The 19,669-nt window shown below is 38.3% G+C and overlaps 2 protein-coding genes across 2 annotated transcripts in view; both read right to left on the bottom strand.

The window, feature by feature from the left end:
• pdgfra (platelet-derived growth factor receptor, alpha polypeptide) overlaps positions 1-1,389 on the bottom strand; it is a 29,852-nt gene extending 28,463 nt beyond the window's left edge. Inside the window, exon 1 of the mRNA XM_067416949.1 lies at positions 1,189-1,389. The gene's annotated coding sequence lies outside the window, so the exon portion shown is untranslated. The remainder of the gene's footprint in view (positions 1-1,188) is intronic.
• Positions 1,390-10,297: 8,908 nt separating this feature from the next.
• Positions 10,298-11,844, bottom strand: gsx2 (GS homeobox 2). Its single transcript, XM_067418466.1, has 2 exons — positions 11,344-11,844; positions 10,298-11,082 (listed from the first exon to the last, which is right to left on the bottom strand). Exons 1-2 carry the CDS (start codon positions 11,732-11,734, stop codon positions 10,742-10,744), a joined length of 732 nt encoding a protein of 243 aa, XP_067274567.1. The 5' UTR covers positions 11,735-11,844; the 3' UTR covers positions 10,298-10,741.
• Positions 11,845-19,669: the final 7,825 nt, after the last annotated feature.

Raw genomic sequence — 19,669 nt, 5'->3', positions numbered from 1 at the left:
CCCTTTCTGTGCCACGATTTAGGAATCCATCGGATTGCCGTGGGAATCAGTTCTGGAATGGTGCGCTTTTTGTACCGCTCATCTGTCCAGGGGTGTCTGAGCGCAAGCCTCGGCCCGCACTTCTCTCCGCGCACCCCCGGCACCAGGCGCCCACACACAGATGCGCAACTGGCCGCCAAACACGACCGATCCGCTGCGCTTGACACTCTCGGGCAACAGCTGAGTGAGGGGTGCCATCCAACACCCAGTTACTTCACGCGTAAAAGCGATTTCCATGGGAATAAAAGAAAGCGGTCTAAAGATAGCCTGGTGAGGTGACGTCTCTAAGAGCAGCTGTAATTCGCTGCAGAAAAGAAAGACAAAATGACTTTTTCTTTTATTTCATCCAGTTCCATCCTTGTTTTAGTCAAAGCAAACCAACACGTTCTCCTTGCCCCTTGGTAAATACGACCTAAATTAATCCAGATGTGAGAGAAGTTCCCCATTCACGTAGATTCATCATCGACGCGGACTTCAGCGCAGAAGGCGACAAAAAAGTTTTTTTCTTTTTCTGAACTCCTCAGTCGTGCTTTGACTTCATCACTCCGCAATAAATAAATCTCCATCCCATCGACTAATCCAAAGAGTGATATTCCAGTGTGGTCATGGGCATCCCATTAACATTTTGAGGGCTCAGTATCCAGTCTGAAATGTGTTTTCCTTTAGATGCCAGAGCTGCGCCTCTCCACGGGCAGAGGCACCCCCAGCTGCGCGCCTGCGGCTCCAACTGGGATCCAGCACAACCAGGCTTTGACTTTACGGGTGATAACGCGGTTCCGTGGGGGAAAGTCTATAATCCTGCTCGATGGTCTCCAGAATCAAAGTGGAAAAATCCGTCTCTTTTTTTTTTCTTGTCCATTGTGAGCGTTTATGAAAAATATATAAATCCACTTATCATTTAAAAGTAAAATAGTTTAGTGATTTAATATAGGGCTAGCTGTTATTTATTTATAATTTTCTTTTTACTGGTCGTCTCAGAATTTGAGGAAACTAATTAAATTAAAAACGCAATTGTTAAAAAAAGAAACAAAAGAGCAGCTTTAATTGGTCTAACCCTGAATAAGTGCCATGGGTTTGAACGTCTGGTGGAAACTTTGCATGAAAGAAAATACAAAAGAAACTAATTAAACTAATTTAAACATACAATACCTTTTTAATCCCTTTTGGTTGTTCCCTTTGATAAAAGAACAGCCAAAAGAATGGCAAAGCTCTTGTAAAATACTCTAATCAGCCCAAGGGTCCTCAGTTGTAAAGCAGTAGTAATCCTCTCCTTGTGCTGTGCTTCTCCGTCCTGCACCACGGCCACTCACACAAATGCGCCTCTGCAAGAGCAACCTGTAATTGATTCAATGTTACAGTCCATCCTTCCCAGAGAACTAATCATCTGGCTCAAAGTAAATAACTCTCAGGAAACGGCCCCTCCCCTCTCCCTGCCCCAGGCGTCCTTTCAAAATAAGAGTCCGTGTTTTCACACTGCAGCTCCGAAGAGGAGTCAGATTACTCCCTGCTCTGCAGTTCTGAAGGAGGTGCATGAAAGGAGGTTGAGCAGGGAAGAAAAGAGCCATATGCTTTTTTTGTAAGTCTAAGAGGGGCCCTTTTGGAATAAAGGGATCTTTGGGGGGGGGGGGGGGGGACAATGAAGTCAAGTGACCCTTTAAAACTGTTTTTTATAGAGGTTTATATAGGTAGGAAAGAAATCAAAGAATTTGGAATGCCCAATTACATCCAGTAACTCGATTAACCTTGTCATCACGCTTCATTCTTCATGTTCAGCTTTTAGATGATTGCGCTTTTCGGCGGTGCTTGCTGCAGCTGGAGCTGCTTGCGCTTTCTTTTATGCGTGTTGAAGCCGACTTTCATTTGTGATTGTTCTGTCATTTCTGCGACTTTTTTAATTGAGTAGTTTTTAATTCTCATTTTATGCTGGCCAAATGTGATTTAAGACTTGGGTGCTCAGATAATATAGTTTACTTTTGTGACAAATGTAAAGTGTTGTGAAATGGGTCATCCTGCAGAGAAAATCACAAAATTGTGGGTCCATCATTGGCACGTGCCGACGCATGTAAGGGGGCGCTCTAACATAAGAAACAAAGTCTGTGGCTCTCTCTCTCTCTCTCTCTCTCTCTCTCTCTCTCTCTCTCTCTCTCTCTCTCTCTCTCTCTCTCTCTCTCTCTCTCTCTCTCTCATTTAGCATCTATAACATTACTACTCATGAAGTTAGATTTTTTTATATGGTTAATTTGTATACGATATGTGAAAAATGTGTAAAATTCCCTAAAAAATGACGCCACCACCTCGTCTCTAGTTTTTTTGCCCTTCAGCTCTACTTTAAGACATACCGGGCTGCAGATAATGGCTCATTATGAACTGGTGGCCTTCGTGTCCCCTGCACACGGTGGTTCGCAGCTCTCTGTGCAGATGACTGACCCGGTATGTGGCGAGCGGAGCCCCGGGGCAGGCTTGGCCCCCCTCTAGCCCTCTCCGCGTTCTTCCTGCAGCCGGTTCAGAGGAGCCCGCCTTGCAGCTCACCCTCGCAGAGAAACACACATCTCCAGTTGCTCAGCACAATTATTTCCACATGTTCGTGTCGCCCGGCCGCTCAAAAGAACAGAGTCCCTTGTTCTGGAAACAAAAGGCTCTAATCTCCGAGGCTAAAACTGAAGCCTTTAGAATAGCGCGGGATACCTTGATCGGCGCTTTCGTTTGGAATCTTTTTAAATGCATTGAAGTGAGCAAAAGATTGGCAACAAGCACGCGCAATTATGCTGTTTTTATTGTTTACTTAAAATGTCTGGGTTAAAGGAATTAATCAACGAGTTTAAGCAGACATGCCAACCACACCAGAGGCTTTTGATAAGGAAAAGAGTGTGTAAATTACAGAATACGATTAACACCTGGAGACTTAAAAAGTGGCCAGAAAGTTTGCTGTGTAAAACCAAGGCACTTTTCAATCAAACCGCTACCTTTCCAGTTTTCCGATTGTGATGTCATTTTTAATAATAAAGTTTAATGTAAATTGTTCCGAAAACTACAAAACATTGACAGTGCGACAGGACTTGCTGGTCGTTATTAACAACAGAGAATTATATAATAGCCCATATATAGCCTATACAATAACCAGTATGGGACGAATGCGGGAGCGGGAGGGAGAGAGAGAGGGAGAATCTGTCTCAGCTACGGGACAACAGCAATTCAGTCCACCTCCTCACTGTATGCCTGACGCCAAGAGGAATATATCGATGCACATGCGCAGAGAGAGATAGAGAGAGAAAGAGAGAGAGAGAGAGAGTCATTTCTGATGTTTCGGGAGAGCGAGTTTTTAATTCTCAATTTCTGAATGATGAACTACGCTGTGTTGAGTTTTTTAAAGCCTATATCTATCTGCAGAGATATAACCACATGGTGGCGTATATGTCCATCTGTGGGATATCCTACATCCATCTCTCTCATCTCTTTAGTTCAAGCCTATTCAGCGAGGGGGAGAGAGAGAGAGAGAGAGAGAGAGAGAGAGAGAGAGAGAGAGAGAGAGAGAGAGAGAGAGAGAGAGAGAGAGAGAGAGAGAGAGAGAGAGAGAGAGAGAGAGAGAGAAATTAAAGCTCTCTGGGAATAATACAATTAAATCGAAGTACAAACCACATCAAGACAAATGACTTTAACTTTATTAGCACAATAACTACTTATAAAGAAAAGGCAAAGATTTGCGGTCTGACATTTTTATATTGACATTTTGCATTCTCTCTCTCTCTCTCTCTCTCTCTCTCTCTCTCTCTCGCTCTCGCTCTCTCTCATTCAGTCAGCATCTAAGACATTACTACTTACACACAATGCAGGTCGATGTTAACTTTTTTAAGGCAAATTTTAAGTTAATCCTCACTCTCAGAAGCATCAAAAATCAGTATCTGCTATATATTGTTTAATCTTATAAAGAACAGAACACTGTTTTTTAAGAAAAGCGTTTCATGGTAGTAAGCTAGAGAGAGATTAATTTGTTAATTTTTATGATTAAAAAACAATAAGAAATGGATAATTCTTCTGAACACGGACTCTTAATCTTCCACTATCTGACTAAATGATCTGATATACAGACAGTCCGATATGAGACCCGGTGAGCAGTAGTTGGTGACCTGATCTGGAGTCAGTGTCGTGAATGGTCAGCTGTCACTGCAGGGCTCAGCCTGACGCGCTGTTTTCACACACGCGCTGTCCAGCGTGCTGAAGCTCGCCGGGTCTTTCTCCTTCTATATCGGCTATATATTTGTGGGCGTGTGGCCGAGGCAGAAGCGGAAATACTTTATAATGAATAAAGGTTGACCTTGGACGCAGAAAACAGAGACAGTATAGGCGTTTAGCCCAGGAGGGTGTAATATATATAGGGGTCCAACATATATATGGGGTCCAACAGATTATCATTACCTTATGATCAGAGGCGGACAGTTTTCACTTTCTACTCAAGTACATTTTTAAGTATAAACTTTATTAGTGTTTTTATTTGAAAAACTTTTACTTTACTACATTCCAAAGCATATTATATAATGTCAAGCTTTTTTTTTTTTTTACTGCACTGCATTATATAAAACAAAGTTTTTAAATACTTAATTAGATTCAAAATATATAGTAATTTCTTTCTTTTACTTGAGTAAAAGTATACAATATACAAAATTATATTCAATATGGAACGTAGTGCATAAAAATTATGCTTTGGAATGTTGTGAAGAAAAGTTTCCCAAATATATATATATATATATATATATATATATATATATATATATATATATATATATATATATATATATATATATATATATATATATATATATATATAAGAAAGTAAAATAAAGTATAGAATTGAAAAATGTACTTAAGCAGAGTAAAAATACACCACTACTGTCTGCCTCTGCTTATGATTTTCTCTGGTCTATTCCAGATCTTTAATCCTGCTGGTTTCAAGAGGAAGCCAGACAAGAGCTGCAGAGTGACAGCTTTTGGTCTGCAAAGTCCAATCTGCATTAAACTCGGTTTGCATTGTTAACAGCTATTCTGAGAACAAGACCCAAAGTTCGTCAACTTCTGCCCATTGGGGGCGCTATAGCAGAACACGCTTACAACTGCAACCTCTCTATCGAGTTTGGTTTGTTTTGGTGTTTCTTTTGGTGTTCCAATTTTTGGTTTGTTTTGGTGTTTCTTTGCTGCATGTACTAACATAACCCAGATAACATTTAGACAACAAAACAGCCAATCATATTTCAGCAGTGTTTAGCATAATCTGAATGTCTCCACAATTCCCTTCCAATTGGCCAAATATTATTATTATATATATAATAATAATATATATATTATCGTAATAATATATCACAATAATAAAAAAAAAATGTCTGGTTTTTGATCAAATAAATGCAGGCTTGATGATCAAACTTTTGGCCTGTACTGTATAACATTGTTCTTGACTTACCAAGCTTCTGTTTCTTTGCCTTTGCATATTCTAGAACCACATTTTGAAAGTCAGGTTTAGTGTTACACCCTACCTTCAAGGCTGTGAAATGTACTTGTAAGAAAGTTTTTGTCCAGTTCCAGAAGCTGAGCTCTACATGCTGTTTATTCGTTCTGGCTCCTCTTGTGCGTGTCCTCGCAGAAATAATTTCCTAAAATGTTCAAAGACTCATAATTCTTGCTCAAAGGACAACATACAATTGATTACGACGATTGACATGTTTCTGCTTTCACTTAGATTATTTCTCACAGACCAAAAGCCTGCTTTTCCACTTGAATATAACCAACAAATAAAGAACAGAGAGCAACATTTTTATTTTTTTAAGCCATTCATTTCCACCTGTAAGTTTTAGTAATGAATAATATTCTCTCTATATTCAATCTCATTCAAAGCTGACCTTTTTTCCCCTTTTTTGTTGAACATCGGCTATACATTCTAATCCCGCAAAGCCACTAAGCACACTTGATAATATAGTGGGCACGCTCAGAGGCGGAACAATGGGACGCCTTAAAGAGGAGCTGACACGTCTCAGAAAGGGCCCATTCTAGAGAGCGCGACAAAAGCGCTCGGGACATATTGTGTGATGACCGAGTTCCCACTAAATGAAGTTACCGTGGACAGCACTGATGGGACACGTGTCTAGAATTGGCAGTTCCATCATCTTTGAAACAATCGGCTTCGGACGGAAACCCAGAGAAGCCCAAATGATGTCACATCAACTGCATTTTTCAACATTGTACTTTGCAGTTGAAACTAGTCCATTAAATAAGCAATTTACGTGACTGAAGGCAACACTTTTAAACTAAAAAATAAGAAAGCATACTTTTAGTCTACTTTTTATGTATTTACGATATATTAAAATTGCACTTAAGAAAGGTCTCCATACTCTTGATTGAGATATACTTAAAAGTATAATTAAAGTCACAATATGTAATTTCTCGCCTCTAGAGGTCACTTATTCAAAACAAAGGCATAGCTTGATGACGCCTGCATTTGCAGAACTTGTATTATGCTGCAGACCTCCGCTTCTTTTGGCCATGATACGTAGTTTTATCATATTAGATACATTATTTGAGTGTGTTGTGTTGAACATTATGTTATAATGCTACTCTGTGCGTTGACTCGGCTGCTACTTTGAGACTGCAGTACGCTAGATCGATATTAGGCATGGTAAAACATGGTACTCACGGTAAATCAAGAAAAACAGATTTAAACAATAAGACAAACTGTGTTGAGCTGTATAACAATGATTAGTTTTCTGTTGATGAATGTATCGAAACAGTTGCTCACCTGTCTAATAAAACACATAATATATTAAAGCGTCTTTGGTGTTTATACAAAAAAACAGAGGGTTTCCGAAAAATGCACGGACACGGTCTGTTTCCTGGTTAAAATAGCTTATTTCTGTGGATTTAAACATTCTTGGAAACATTTGGGATAATGTATCATGTCAAAAAACATATAGCCTAACTTGTGGTTTTTGGATAGGCCTATTTTAATCCAAAAATCATACATACTGTGCCATTAAGTAATCAAAGTATACTTTTAGTCGTGTTTAATCTTTTGATTGAGTATAGGCCTATAGCCTATTAAATATTTTTTTCCACATAGGCCTAGGTTTACATACTTTCTTTTGCATTTACATTGTTTGAAAATATTGATTAAAAAAGAAAGCAGATTTGTTACTGAGCATCTGAATTTTTGTGTAGTCTAGTCCACTGGTGTACAAAGGAATTTACTTCAAATATAGCTGCTTACTCTTTCCCCGCCACTGACTTAGTTTTCCGGCTATTCGTGATTTCACTGTTATACAGTAGGTGGCGCTATTACGCATCTTCTGTAAGACTACAGAATCTCCGGATCAACACACAGGTAAAGAAGAAACAGAAACAAGCGATAGTAGATTGCTCATGCAAATGTAAAACGGCATCATCAAAACAGCATAAATTCAAAACTGTCTAATGTTATGAAAAATGTCGACCCTGGCATAACCTAAAAAAGTAAGTTTCCTGGTTGCCTTAAACTTCTGAGTTCAGTAAATTTAAAAATGTGAGTTAATACAATGAAGGAGATTGGTTTAATCAACAGAAACTCCAAATATTATTTTATCAGAACCATGCACACTAATTATCTAAGTTGTTTTGACAAATAACATATTTTTTTTAACTAATTGTACTAAACTAGTTTGTTGAGAGTACACTTCAAGTGTATATAGGTTACTTTCATATACTAAACAAGTATTACAAGTATCATAGGGATAATTCATTCAAAAAGGAAAATTCTGTCATCGTTTAGTCACGCTCAAGTTGTTTCAAACAGGGGGGGGGGGGGGGGGGCTGGGGGGGGGGGGGGCGTTGATATGGTAGGTCAATGGTTACCGAGATCTGCTGGTAACAAATATTCTTACAAACATCTTTTGTGTTCAGCAGAACAAAGAAATGTATACAGGTTTGGATCAACTTGAGCGTGACTAAATGATGACATTAAATGATGACGGACTAGCAATAGTATACTAGCAATAACAGAATGAAAGTATCCCTCAACCAAACCCTAACCCCAGTATGTTGTTAATTAATATTACTCAGTACTTAGGCCTATACAATTACACTATTGACACCTTAATATAAAGTGCAACCAAATGTAGGTGTGAACTAGTTGTGCACTTAAAGTTCACTACTGTTAGGCTTAATACTTTTGTACTCTAAAAAGTGGGCCAATTTAGTCCCAATCAATATTGAAATATAGCCTATAAGTGTACTACTATGATATTAGTATATTTAGGCTACATAAAGTATAGTTTATGTACTTACAAATATACTTCATAAAGGCAAATGGAGGCATTCATTGCCCGAGTGCCCCACTTCTCTCAAGGCGAAAGCAGCTGCAAGCCTTAAAAGGGGATTCAATTAATTGCTCTTTGTCATGCGTAATTGGCCATTTTGCGACAGAGCGCAATCTTTTAAAAGCTCAGCTGTACTTTGTTTCCATTTAATATACGGTTTTAAGCATCGGATTCCCAAATATATGGTAGCCTACTCAACTGCACCACCCACACAAGTGATATTAAATGCCATAACACCAAATTAAGGCATTACTTTACCTCACAATTTGGCTACAACGTGCAAAACAATAGCTAATCAAATATACGTTTTAAGTTTCAATATCCAAGTTAAACACGAATCTACGTTAAATTTCAAGTCTTCAAAATTCCAAACTGCAATTTTAAATCTGATATTAGAAAAGTGACAAGTGTCTGGGGTCAAGCGTGTCACGTCTGAAAAACGAGAGTCAGTCCCGAAACGGTTGAAAACTCTTTTGTCGGGAGCTCTTTCTCTCGCACACCTGCAAGGGGTGAAGTCTAATTCGATTAATAAGAAATTCAATATATATTCATTAGGTGCCTTCCCTCGATAATATATGATCGTGAAGCGAGACGTGAAAGGAGGCCATTTATTCCGCCTCTGAAAGGACCTGCGTGGGACCAAAATTTCACCTGCTTCCCCTCTCAATTAGGAATGTATCCCAAACTCTGACGGAACACGAGTTAAATTAAGCGTTCGCTAATTTCCTATCACCCCTCCTACGTAATCCCTCAATTTTCAGCATGCCCCCTCAATTTGGCCCAAGTTGAAAGGTTCAAATAGTGCCTAATGAAACAGTGACTAAATCGTTTTCTCGCGCGCGGAGGAACCCTGTAGACGTCTCGTGAAAGGCCTTGAGCTCGCCGCCGTCGGGGGTCCGCCGGCTAAATGCGAGTTCCTGGCAGGACAATCTAACCTGTCAAAGCCTTTGGCCAGCTCTGCGTAGCTTTTTTCCCTCGTTCGTATTGAAGGAATTGCTACATAAGCAACCAAACGTGGGACAAAAACTGCAATTAAACTCTTTTCGGATTAATTTAACAGGGGGACAACCGTCTCTTGAAAAGCAGGCACAGAATACGGTCGACGTATAATTGACTATCACCTGGCTCGTGAGATAGACGTTCTCTGCTATAGGCCTTTTGTGGCCTGAGCACTATAGGAGGGAATTTATGAGAAGAGCAGTGGAAAATAAGTCAGAATATAATGTTTAAATGGTACTTAAAGACCTACTTAAAGAAATTTAGAATATCTGAACATCCAGAAGAAGAAAAAATCAAGTGATAACATTTTAAAATTAGAGCATAAACTGTATATGTATATGCTTATAAATGAGTTTCACATATGCCTATATCAATTTAAAGACTTCCCCTGGTTCTCTTTGAAAAGTGTCCAAGGGGTCAGAAGGCTTTGTGAAGTTATCTTATTAAAACAAATGCGTTTGGCGTCTAGCTAAAACACATTTAAGACTATGCGTTTACACCACACAGAAATGTACGTACTGCACTTTTCTGTTCTGTTTATGTCGAATATAAATTGTCGAGGTATGTTTTGTGAGTGTATTGAGTTTGCATCAAACTTGCATGACTCTCCTTTCCCAACCCAAACAAATTTTTTCATCCTGATCGTATTTAAACGTGTCAATTAAATATTAATGTGATCCACTACGCTACCATATCATTATATATATATATATATATATATATATATATATATATATATATATATATATATATATATATATATATATATTGCATTATGTAGCCACTTTAAATGTATGTACATACTATTTAAACAGGTGTCTCGTTCCAATAGGACAAATAATACATTTCAGAACGGATTAGTGTAGTTACAGATGTGATTTATTTAAATAAATACAAATATACACATTTTCTTTAATAGGTACATACAACTCAGGTGGGGAAAAAAATCACAGTTTCTCAGTAGTCTAGGACAGATTGGATTAACAGTCTGCATATTTACAGTATCACGCAGGGATTCTTTCATCTTCTCCGTTTGTCTAGCATTTATCCTTAAAAGGAGCAGGGATGACAGAATGGATTACCAGAGGTCGTTTCACTTAAACTGTATAACATGTTATTGACTTGCATGACGTGCATAAAAACTATTATTTCACAGTTGGTGGCATATATAAGAATAGCTGAATTGAGTGTCAGGGTAAAACCACACTTTGAGAGGAAAGAGAGAGGAATTGGCAGTAGCTAAATCTCCATATACTTTGGGTTATTGAACGACGGAAGACAGTGTCCTATAAATTCAGCCGTTTCAACGGATCCGTATACTCTTAAACGTGTCATAAGATACCGAACTTAAGTCTGTGATGTTCGTGACGCTTCTAGACAGGCGAAGTCTCCTTCTCCTCTGTGGCTGATACAGGTGACAGGGATTCTTCGTCTTCAGAGCGCGGATAATGTGAGTGGCTGCCCGAGCATTTGCATCCTGCGTGCGCGCTCCGTTGCGTACCTTTGCCTTCTTTCTTGTGTTTAACGCGGCGGTTCTGGAACCAAATTTTCACCTGTTTCTCGGACAGATTTAGATATGTGGCTATTTCGATCCTGCGTAAGCGGGAGAGGTACATGTTAGATGAGAATTCGCGCTCCAACTCAAGCAGCTGAGTGCTGGTGAAGGCAGTGCGCATCCGTTTGCCGTTCTGTATGTGGCTGTTGTCGGACACACCTATAAAGCACACACAAATAATAATATTAAAATCACGTCAATGCCTACCAACTATGAAAAATAATGAAGCAAACAGTCAGTTTGTTAATTATAGATGTAAATGTGCTAAACTGCGGCTCAAGATAGTTCATCAAAACATAAAGTAAACAAGAAAGTAACTTGCGTAAAGACTTTTGCATTCAATATAGTACCTATGCAAAATAGTCGCGCGTATAGGTAACAGGTGTAGTAGCATGCGCGCGCACTCACTCACTCACTCACCTAGAGACAGGCAGTGATACCTCCGAGGGTCAGTGACGCTGTAGCTTGTGGGCGTGCAGACAGGCGCGTGTCCGTGTCCCGGGTGCGTTAACGCGGGGCTCTGTTGGTGTGCTACCCTCTGACAGAACGCCGCGTCACCTGCGGAGAAGCCCTGGCCCTTCAGCAGATGTGGGATTCCGCCACGGGGAGAGTGGATATGCGAGGTTACGCACAGCGGACAGACACAAAAAGTGCCGGTCTTCCGGGACGGGCAAACGGGCGCAGTGACGCTCATCACGCCGGGAGAGTGCATGCCAATGGGGATGAGAAAGTCCTGCCCCGTGTGCTCGCTTAGAACCGGCCGCGCGGGGTCCTTGATAATCAAAGAGTCTACGTAGAAAGACCTCGACATGATTGCTCCTGTCTGGGTGAGATGCTGATGGTGTCAGTGATACCACACTGATGGCGTTGCTCCAAGGACTTGCGCAGTACACAGTGGTCTTAACACTGTTCTGAAGCCCTCGGGAGCTGGCTTATGTTTGATAGTTCAACAAAAGGGACCCCGGAGAGGGCCGGCCCTAACGTCACCCACGTGCGCTCACGGCCTAGGGGCTTTAGTACCTCTGGCGTCCCGAGACACGTGATGCCCAGGCGAGCCTCCAATCAAATCTTTGCCCATACAGTCTTGTTAGCTCGCGAAGTGGCACAACAACCCTGGCAAGTACGCCTACTGAGATGTCAACAATTATCCTATTATACTCCCCGTCTAATAGATTCATATTTTGATTGAGAGATGATAGCGACAGATGAAGAGAGGTATAGGCCTACATTTCTCACAAACTTTGCTATGGCCACATTTTCTGTATGTGTCGAACCATCTCCGGTACAAATGGGGAATTACACCTCAGTTGTCCAATTATACACTCAAAAATAATTTCAAAGTTGGGTTGGAAATGGACAGACGTTTGCCTAAAGGGCTGAGCAGTTTATTTAAATCCATTGTTTAATAACCACTTTATGGCTGGCTTAAAATGAACCTAAAATAGGCTGGAAAATAAAAATCTGACCAGAGGCAACAATAATAATCAAAAGGTGAACATTTATTATTAAGCAAATTATTATTGTTTAATTAGGCTCATTCATTAAACATAATAATGTTAATTTAAGAGACCTATTCAGAAATGTTAACTTCCAACCTACTTTGGGTTGATTTTAAGCAAACAATACTGTAAATAGGTTAAATAAAACTACCCAGCAGGGTGGGCAAACATTTAACCCATCAGCTGCGTTAAAACAACCCAGTTGCTGGGTTTGTCCATTTTCAACCCAACTTGGGTAGTTTTGAACCCAGCATTTTTAGAGTGTAAATCTCAAAAGGCCAAACTATCCAAATGCCCTAAGTTAATCACCCCTCATCTAATACTATATTAGAGCATCCCTAGCTTGACCTATAACCTTAAATTTAATAGAAAATGCATAATAATAGACATATTTGTATCTTTACAACAAACAAAAGCTACACAAATGTGCAAAACAGATCATTTATTTAATTGTAGGCTAATTATTTGAGAAATCATAGACAGAGTGACAAAGGAAAACAGTGGTGAATAACTAATGAACTTTAGGGATTTGAATCTAATAAACAAACTGAATATTTAAATAAAATGCAAACCAAACGCAGTTATAATCTTATTGGTTCAAGTCTGTTTAGAAAATCATGGGCCGGCAATTAAAGATTTATGATTCTCTGGAGTCTGGGCATTTGCAATTCGATAGCGATTAGGATTCAATTAGAAAGTGTTTATTGTAGAGGTTTTTGGAGTGGATAAACAGCCAGCTATTTCAGAAATGCGTTAATCCCTCATCTTGTGACAATAATTAGCAGGTTTGATCTCTCGGCGGGTCAGGGGCGGGTTGAGCTTCCACTTTCGTCCGCGCGCGAACACTGCGCGAGCGAGCGAGCTTTGGCGAGGTTAAGTCTCGCCAAAACGGTAGGTCCGGTATTAGTCTACCTCCTACTTCTTCAGGAGATACTTAACCTCGTCAAATCTTGCCTGAAGATTACAGTGAAAGCAACGCTGTCAATCTATAAAAGCTCCATTGCTTGTGCATGTAGGCTGCAATTATCTCTGCTCACAATTACAGGCCTGACACCTGAGCTTTTCAAGAACATGCAAAACACAGTAAAACGAGCTCTTTTAAAAAACAGCCTTTTATGGGTGTTATGATAGAACTGAAAGTCTACTAATGATGATTGAGGGCAAAGTTCAAGCGCGGTGATGACGATTTCATAGGCCTATGAGCATTTAGCGCTAATATCACCAAGAGGAGACGCGTGCTCTGCTTTCATAGGCATTTAATTGCTGAAATCAGCGGCGACTCTCATTCTTAAACGATGTAGAATATGACTTTAAATGGGCTGATTTGGAGAGGCGAAAAAACAAACACATCTGTCATTTTGGCTGTAATTGGTGTAATGGTTGAAGCGAATTAAATCAGACATGAGAGAGAGACAGAGAGAATGAATGACAAGCCATGCGGAATGATTCGCGGCGCGCGCCCATCATACCGTCCACTCTTCAATATGATTTTTTTCTTTCCATAATTCCTCACGATAAAATTTCATTCTCTATTAAGTAATCCTACAAATGAGAGTCTTTATGAGTCTGTAATGAGCTCTAATTGCCAAGACTAGCCGGGCCACGTGGAAGGATTTAAGACTTAAGCCGTCGGGTACTGTGCACAGAGTGTTACCTAGCCATTACTTTCATAATTCAAGGGGAAAATTAGCCCATTTAAGGAAAAAAAAATCCTTTGATTCCTTTTATTCTGCTCGGGGTGATAGGAATACATCTTTGTCTGCTTGGGTTAAGAAACAAACGAGTAAGAAAGTGCTATTATCGAAGAGAAACGATTGTGGCTGTATAATGTGCTATTGTTGATTAAAAAAATGTAAAGATGCTCAGTATTTTTAACTTCATTTAGTTGTATTTTATAGTGTTGGCTAGTTGGGCCTATTTGAAGCAAAGTAGCCAATGAGTAAAACGTGCTTATACCCAATTGCCCTAATGTCAAGTCTTCTGTAAAAAAAAAACGTTATAACGTATAACTTTTTATTTAAAAAAAAAATCTCTATTATTGATATAGCACTTTTATAGCTATAGTTCATCATGAGTATTTTACTAAATTAACTCCACAAATCAATCCACCACGTTATGCAAAATGATTTGTAATAGTATTACATGTGTTTAAGAGAAAATTACATCCATATGTTATTATTATTAATTATTATTATAAGTCTATTATTATGTTACCCTTTAGGTGGCCTTTGACGTAGCATAAACATGTGTAAGGGGGACGTCTTAGAAAATGTCAAATATAGTGAAAAACCAAAGGCAAAAGAATGGAGACCATTTAGATTTATGACCAACTATTATTTTGCTTTTATTGTCTTAGATGTTCTTGACAATGTCACATGTCTTGGTTCCGGTAACAAGATGCATGGCAAATTAATATATATATATAAACTCGTGTGAAAAAGGACAGAGCTGAACTCGTGTTCCAAAATTCTTTAATATTCCTTTGCTCAAATGGTTGTTTTTATGAATATTGATTAAAATGTTATTTCCCTTGGTCCAGATGAAACACATCTCCATTGTCACCTTAAACCAGACCAATTGTACTATAATCAAAAATGCATTTAAAACGGATTTTAATTCAAGGATCACATTCTTATTAATGGAATAAAATGCAAGTTAAAAAAAGAAAGAAAAAAGTTATTATTGTAGATAATTATATTTACATCAAATATGTGGGCGTCTCTAATGTGATGTATTAAACATGAAAACAGTTGTCAGCTCTCACCTTCAGTCCCGTGCAATATTGCACTATAAGCGGTCCATAACTGCCGTATTGCATAAGTATCATTAATTTGTGTCAACGCCTCCTCACAAAAGTTGTATTGTGGCGCAAGGGGCCAGCCCGCGGCCCATCCCGACTGATACAGTGGGTGATTCCCCCCATTCCCAGTAACCAAGCAACACACGGTGAATACTGAAAACTGAAAAGAAACACTCGGGTTTTCAATATAGTCTTCAATAGCAAGGGGAAAATGAACAATGATCCCGCAGACAACATAATGCGGCGCAGTGACTTTTCATTGCCAATTATCTCCTTCATCTGAATAGCAGCTGCAGGGCCTGCTCTTCATTTCATCGTTTGGGGGGCTGAGTGGGGGGCTTAAATTCAATTGCCTGTGTGTGTCAAAATCTAATTTATGTCTTAATGACGGATACGATTTTTATGAAAAGGAGCCGGAGCCACACACATAGGAATTTCAACAGCAAACTGCAACTGTTGCTTATTCTCAACGTTTTTCTTCACGACTCAATCACGGGATGTGTTTATTAAGAGAGTTTATTTTTCAATAAACACACGAAGAATGGGTGAGAGTGAGACTGAGAGAGAAGTTGCCTCGTAAACAACGCGCAATTAGGAGAGGCCAGAAAAACAAGATGACTGCCGACAGATTCGGTGATGCTGAACTCAACGTTACCCACAGAACCTCCACTAACCTCATTAAAAAAATCCTCTCTCTCATCACCTTATTAGAGCGCGCGACTCTTCCTAATAGACAACAGTTCCTTCCAAACGACTAGACAAACATTCATGACTAAACCACAACAGGCGAGACGGAGGATCGAATAGCCCTTATGCCGATTGCGTTTCGCTTGACATGCTGAAATAAAATCTTGTAAATGTGTATAAATGCCTTACTCGAAGGGTCATAGAGAACTGCAGAGTTACATCCAAGACCCTCTTATTAAATATGCAGACTTGGGATGTCCGTAATTTAGCCACAATAGACGTTTACTGGTCCGAGATAAATAGGAACACATTATAATAATCAAACGTTTTCCATGTTTTTCCAATTACATTCCAATGTAAATGTAAATAAACTTGAAATCGATTCAGATTTTTAGAATGAGAATGTTATTTTCATCAGTTTAGCAGTAGTTGAAATCCTTTTTATACAATGACTTCATGTCTTAATAAATCAAAAAATAATTTGATGCGATTTAGAATCAATGCAAATTAGTCTCAAATTAGTTTTCCGTTTGTCATACACCGGAAAAATATAGTTATAGGACTTATATGAGTAATCAGTCAATAAACATGAATAATATAAGAATATTGGAACACTAAAAATGATGGGTTGTTTTCAAATATTGAAAGGGCTGGGTTATTTTTGACCCAAATTCCAACCCAGTCTTTGTGTGTGTGTGTGTGTGTGTGTGTGTGTGTGTGTGTGTGTGTGTGTGTGTGTGTGTGAAGACATTCAGTTTTTAACCCTTTTGCACTGTTCAATTTCTGGTTACACTCGTCAAATTGACCCTAATTGGATTTAAAACAATTCCCCAGAAATTACTCTATGAAAAAAAATAGAATCAGATACAAACAATTACGTTTCACACATTACAAAAAATAAATATCTGAATTTACAATTTATAAAAAATATTTGTAACCACTATAAGATTGCCCCTCCCTGACACGTGTGGGACAATTATACCAGTATACATTTATAACAATAATAACATCTTAAAAATTTAGACCTAAATCTTGACAAACGATACGTTTTCAGACTTTAATTTTCCTATTTGGTGACTGGATTTTCAAAAGAAATGACAGAGCAGTAGATAAATAGCCATAGATTCTTCATTTGTGATGCGGTGCCAAACTATAATGTCCGCTCTGACTCCTTCCATATGTTTTATATGCATTTTACAGATTGGATTCAAATCATATTAACATTACTTCCCAAACTACTTCTGAATAGGATGTCTACTTCATGAATATTAATTAAAGAATGAAAATATATAGTTCAGATAACTAAAACCATACATGGAAATCGAAGAGTCTACATGTCATCTAGTGGAAAAGTTTGGTACTGCGCACAAAAAAAAAATCTTACTAAAAGTTATTTTTTTGAGATATCAACCTAAAATTTGGCAGAAAACTTGTTTAGATATTTAGTTTTGATTTTCTTGAAGTTTTAGAGTTGAACATGTTTTGTAAAATGTTGTTATATATGTTATGTTCCTAAACTTAACTTTTTTTTCTTCTTCTACAATATTCTGTGAAATGTTCAATAAATAACAAAATATAACCAAATACAAATATTTGGTCTCTACAGCCGTTAAAATATGTGGGTCAAATTGACCCCCGAACATCACAAACACAAATTGACCCACAGCATAACGCAAGGGTTATAAGAGGAGTTTACTGTTTAAAAGTTTAACAAATTAAATTACCCATTCAGTTTACCTCGTCTTAAAAAAAATGTCTAAAGACATTTTTATTAATTCATTACACTCTAATAAATGCTGTGTTGTTTCCACCTAATTGTCTGTCAAATATGGACAACCCCAACAGCTTTTTTTATTTTAAAAAATTTAAACACATTTTTTTAAATTTATTTTTTAACCCAACATGTTGAGTTAGTTTTTTTTTTTTTTTTTTTTTTTTTTAATGTAGCAAATTCATTAGTGTTGATATAAAATATATATAATATAATCAATCAATTTAAAATCAGCTCACAATATCACATGGAATGGTAAGGACAGTCAATTTTCAACCCATTGGTAAGGACAATAACTACTGTAAAGTTATCAGAACACAGATTCAGCAGACACTGATGTTCATTTGTGTTCCATTATTCTGATGAGGGGTTTCTCTGTTCACTCTCTTGTGGGCAGATGCACAATTTATTGATTGGCTTGAGTGTAAGAGTGGTGTTTTTTCTATCAATTACAGTTAGGTTTATCATGGCTCATTAATGCACATTGTTACGCACGTTTACACACCCCACTTTTCCAAGATTGGCCTCTTACTAGGGAGCACTAGTTGACTTTAATGACTGCCCTCAACCCTTCCCTCTCTCACACACTCATCACTTTCCCCCTATCAGTTTCTTTCTGGATGAACAGGGAAAACATGTTATAAACGAGTTTATTCTGCCATTTCCAGATATTATCTGCTGTGTTCTCTTATTGTGTTAGTGAAGAGGATGATTTTCAGAGATTAGTTTGAGAGAAGAGAGCATCTGTCATGATATTGCCATAAATTGATACCAGGACATTCAGAGCCTATTTGGTCAAAGTTATGGGCATCATTTCATTTAGTCAATACTTTTTTGCTTGTTTGTGTTATTTTTGGCACTGTTATAGTGTTGTGGCCTTTCTGCATTGCCTCTGTAACCTCTATTACAGCCACTGACACTCACGAAACATACATGGAAAACCATAAAGTGATGTCTTTTGAAAATGTATTTATATATATCTATATCTATCTCTCTCTCTCTCTCTCTCTCTCTCTCTCTCTCTCTCTCTCTCTCTCTCTCTCTCTCTCTCTCTCTCTCTCTCTCTCTCTCTCTCTCTCTCTCTCTCTCTCTCTCTCTCTCTCTCTCTATATATATATATATATATATATATATAATTAATATTATTTTTATTTTTTTGAATTTGCGTTCAACCAACAAGCTACAATGAGTTAGACTAATTTAATAATTTGTAGCATAAACACACATTTTTAACTTGATTACTAAAAAATGAAGTCACTTCCACTGTAAAAAAGAGTTTTCAAATTTTTAACCTTTGCAGTACAATCGACTTGGATGTTTAAGTTATTTCAACTTAAATTATGTTAAACTGACTTTTAAAAAATGAGTTACATCTTGCGTAACTAATAGAAAAAAAGTTTAACATTTCTTAACTTATTTTGATGAGTTAAAAACAATGTAAAAACATATGTTGTCATAACTTATTGAACATATAATTTTTTACAGAGCAGTTGTAGCTCTGGAACCAATGAATCTGATCTATTTCAGTTCAAATCAACAGCTATCATAGCACATGCTATCCTAATAATGTATTTAATCTCTGCAGTTGGTCCTACACTACAGCTACAAGCAGTACCGCCGCTGACCGTCTTGATGCCCCCCTCAGCACTTGGTGCCTTACGCGCAGCGTGTGATGCGCGTGGTGGTAAATGGACTGCATTTATATAGCCAGTGCGATGAGCCAGCGATTTGATTTCGCCCTGCAGCTCAGGCTGGAAACCTGTACATATTTCTATCCTGCTTCTGTTACAATTTTACGGGCACCATTCACAAATCGGTTTTATCCACCTGGGGATAAATAACCCTGCCCTATTGGCGGGTTTAACACAATGACGGCTAGAGAAGCGATGGATCGTTTGTCTGATTGGTTGAAGGACTACCCAATTATTTGAACTATGCCTGTTGATCACACCTCTTGTGCAGTAGAAAATACAGAGCACACCCCCCAGA

The sequence above is a fragment of the Pseudorasbora parva genome, chromosome 15, assembly GCF_024679245.1.
Source record: "Pseudorasbora parva isolate DD20220531a chromosome 15, ASM2467924v1, whole genome shotgun sequence".
Taxonomy (NCBI): Eukaryota; Metazoa; Chordata; class Actinopteri; order Cypriniformes; family Gobionidae; genus Pseudorasbora; species Pseudorasbora parva.
This window is presented reverse-complemented; position numbering and strand designations above follow the sequence as displayed.

What these genes read in the sequence shown, in the direction of transcription:
- gsx2 (XM_067418466.1), bottom strand. Translation starts at nt 11,734, where the DNA reads ATGTCGAGGTCTTTCTACGTAGACTCTTTGATTATCAAGGACCCCGCG. An exon ending in GTATCACTGCCTGTCTCTAG is followed by an intron (nt 11,083 to 11,343) that starts GTGAGTGAGTGA and finishes TGTGCTTTATAG; the next exon opens with GTGTGTCCGACAACAGCCAC.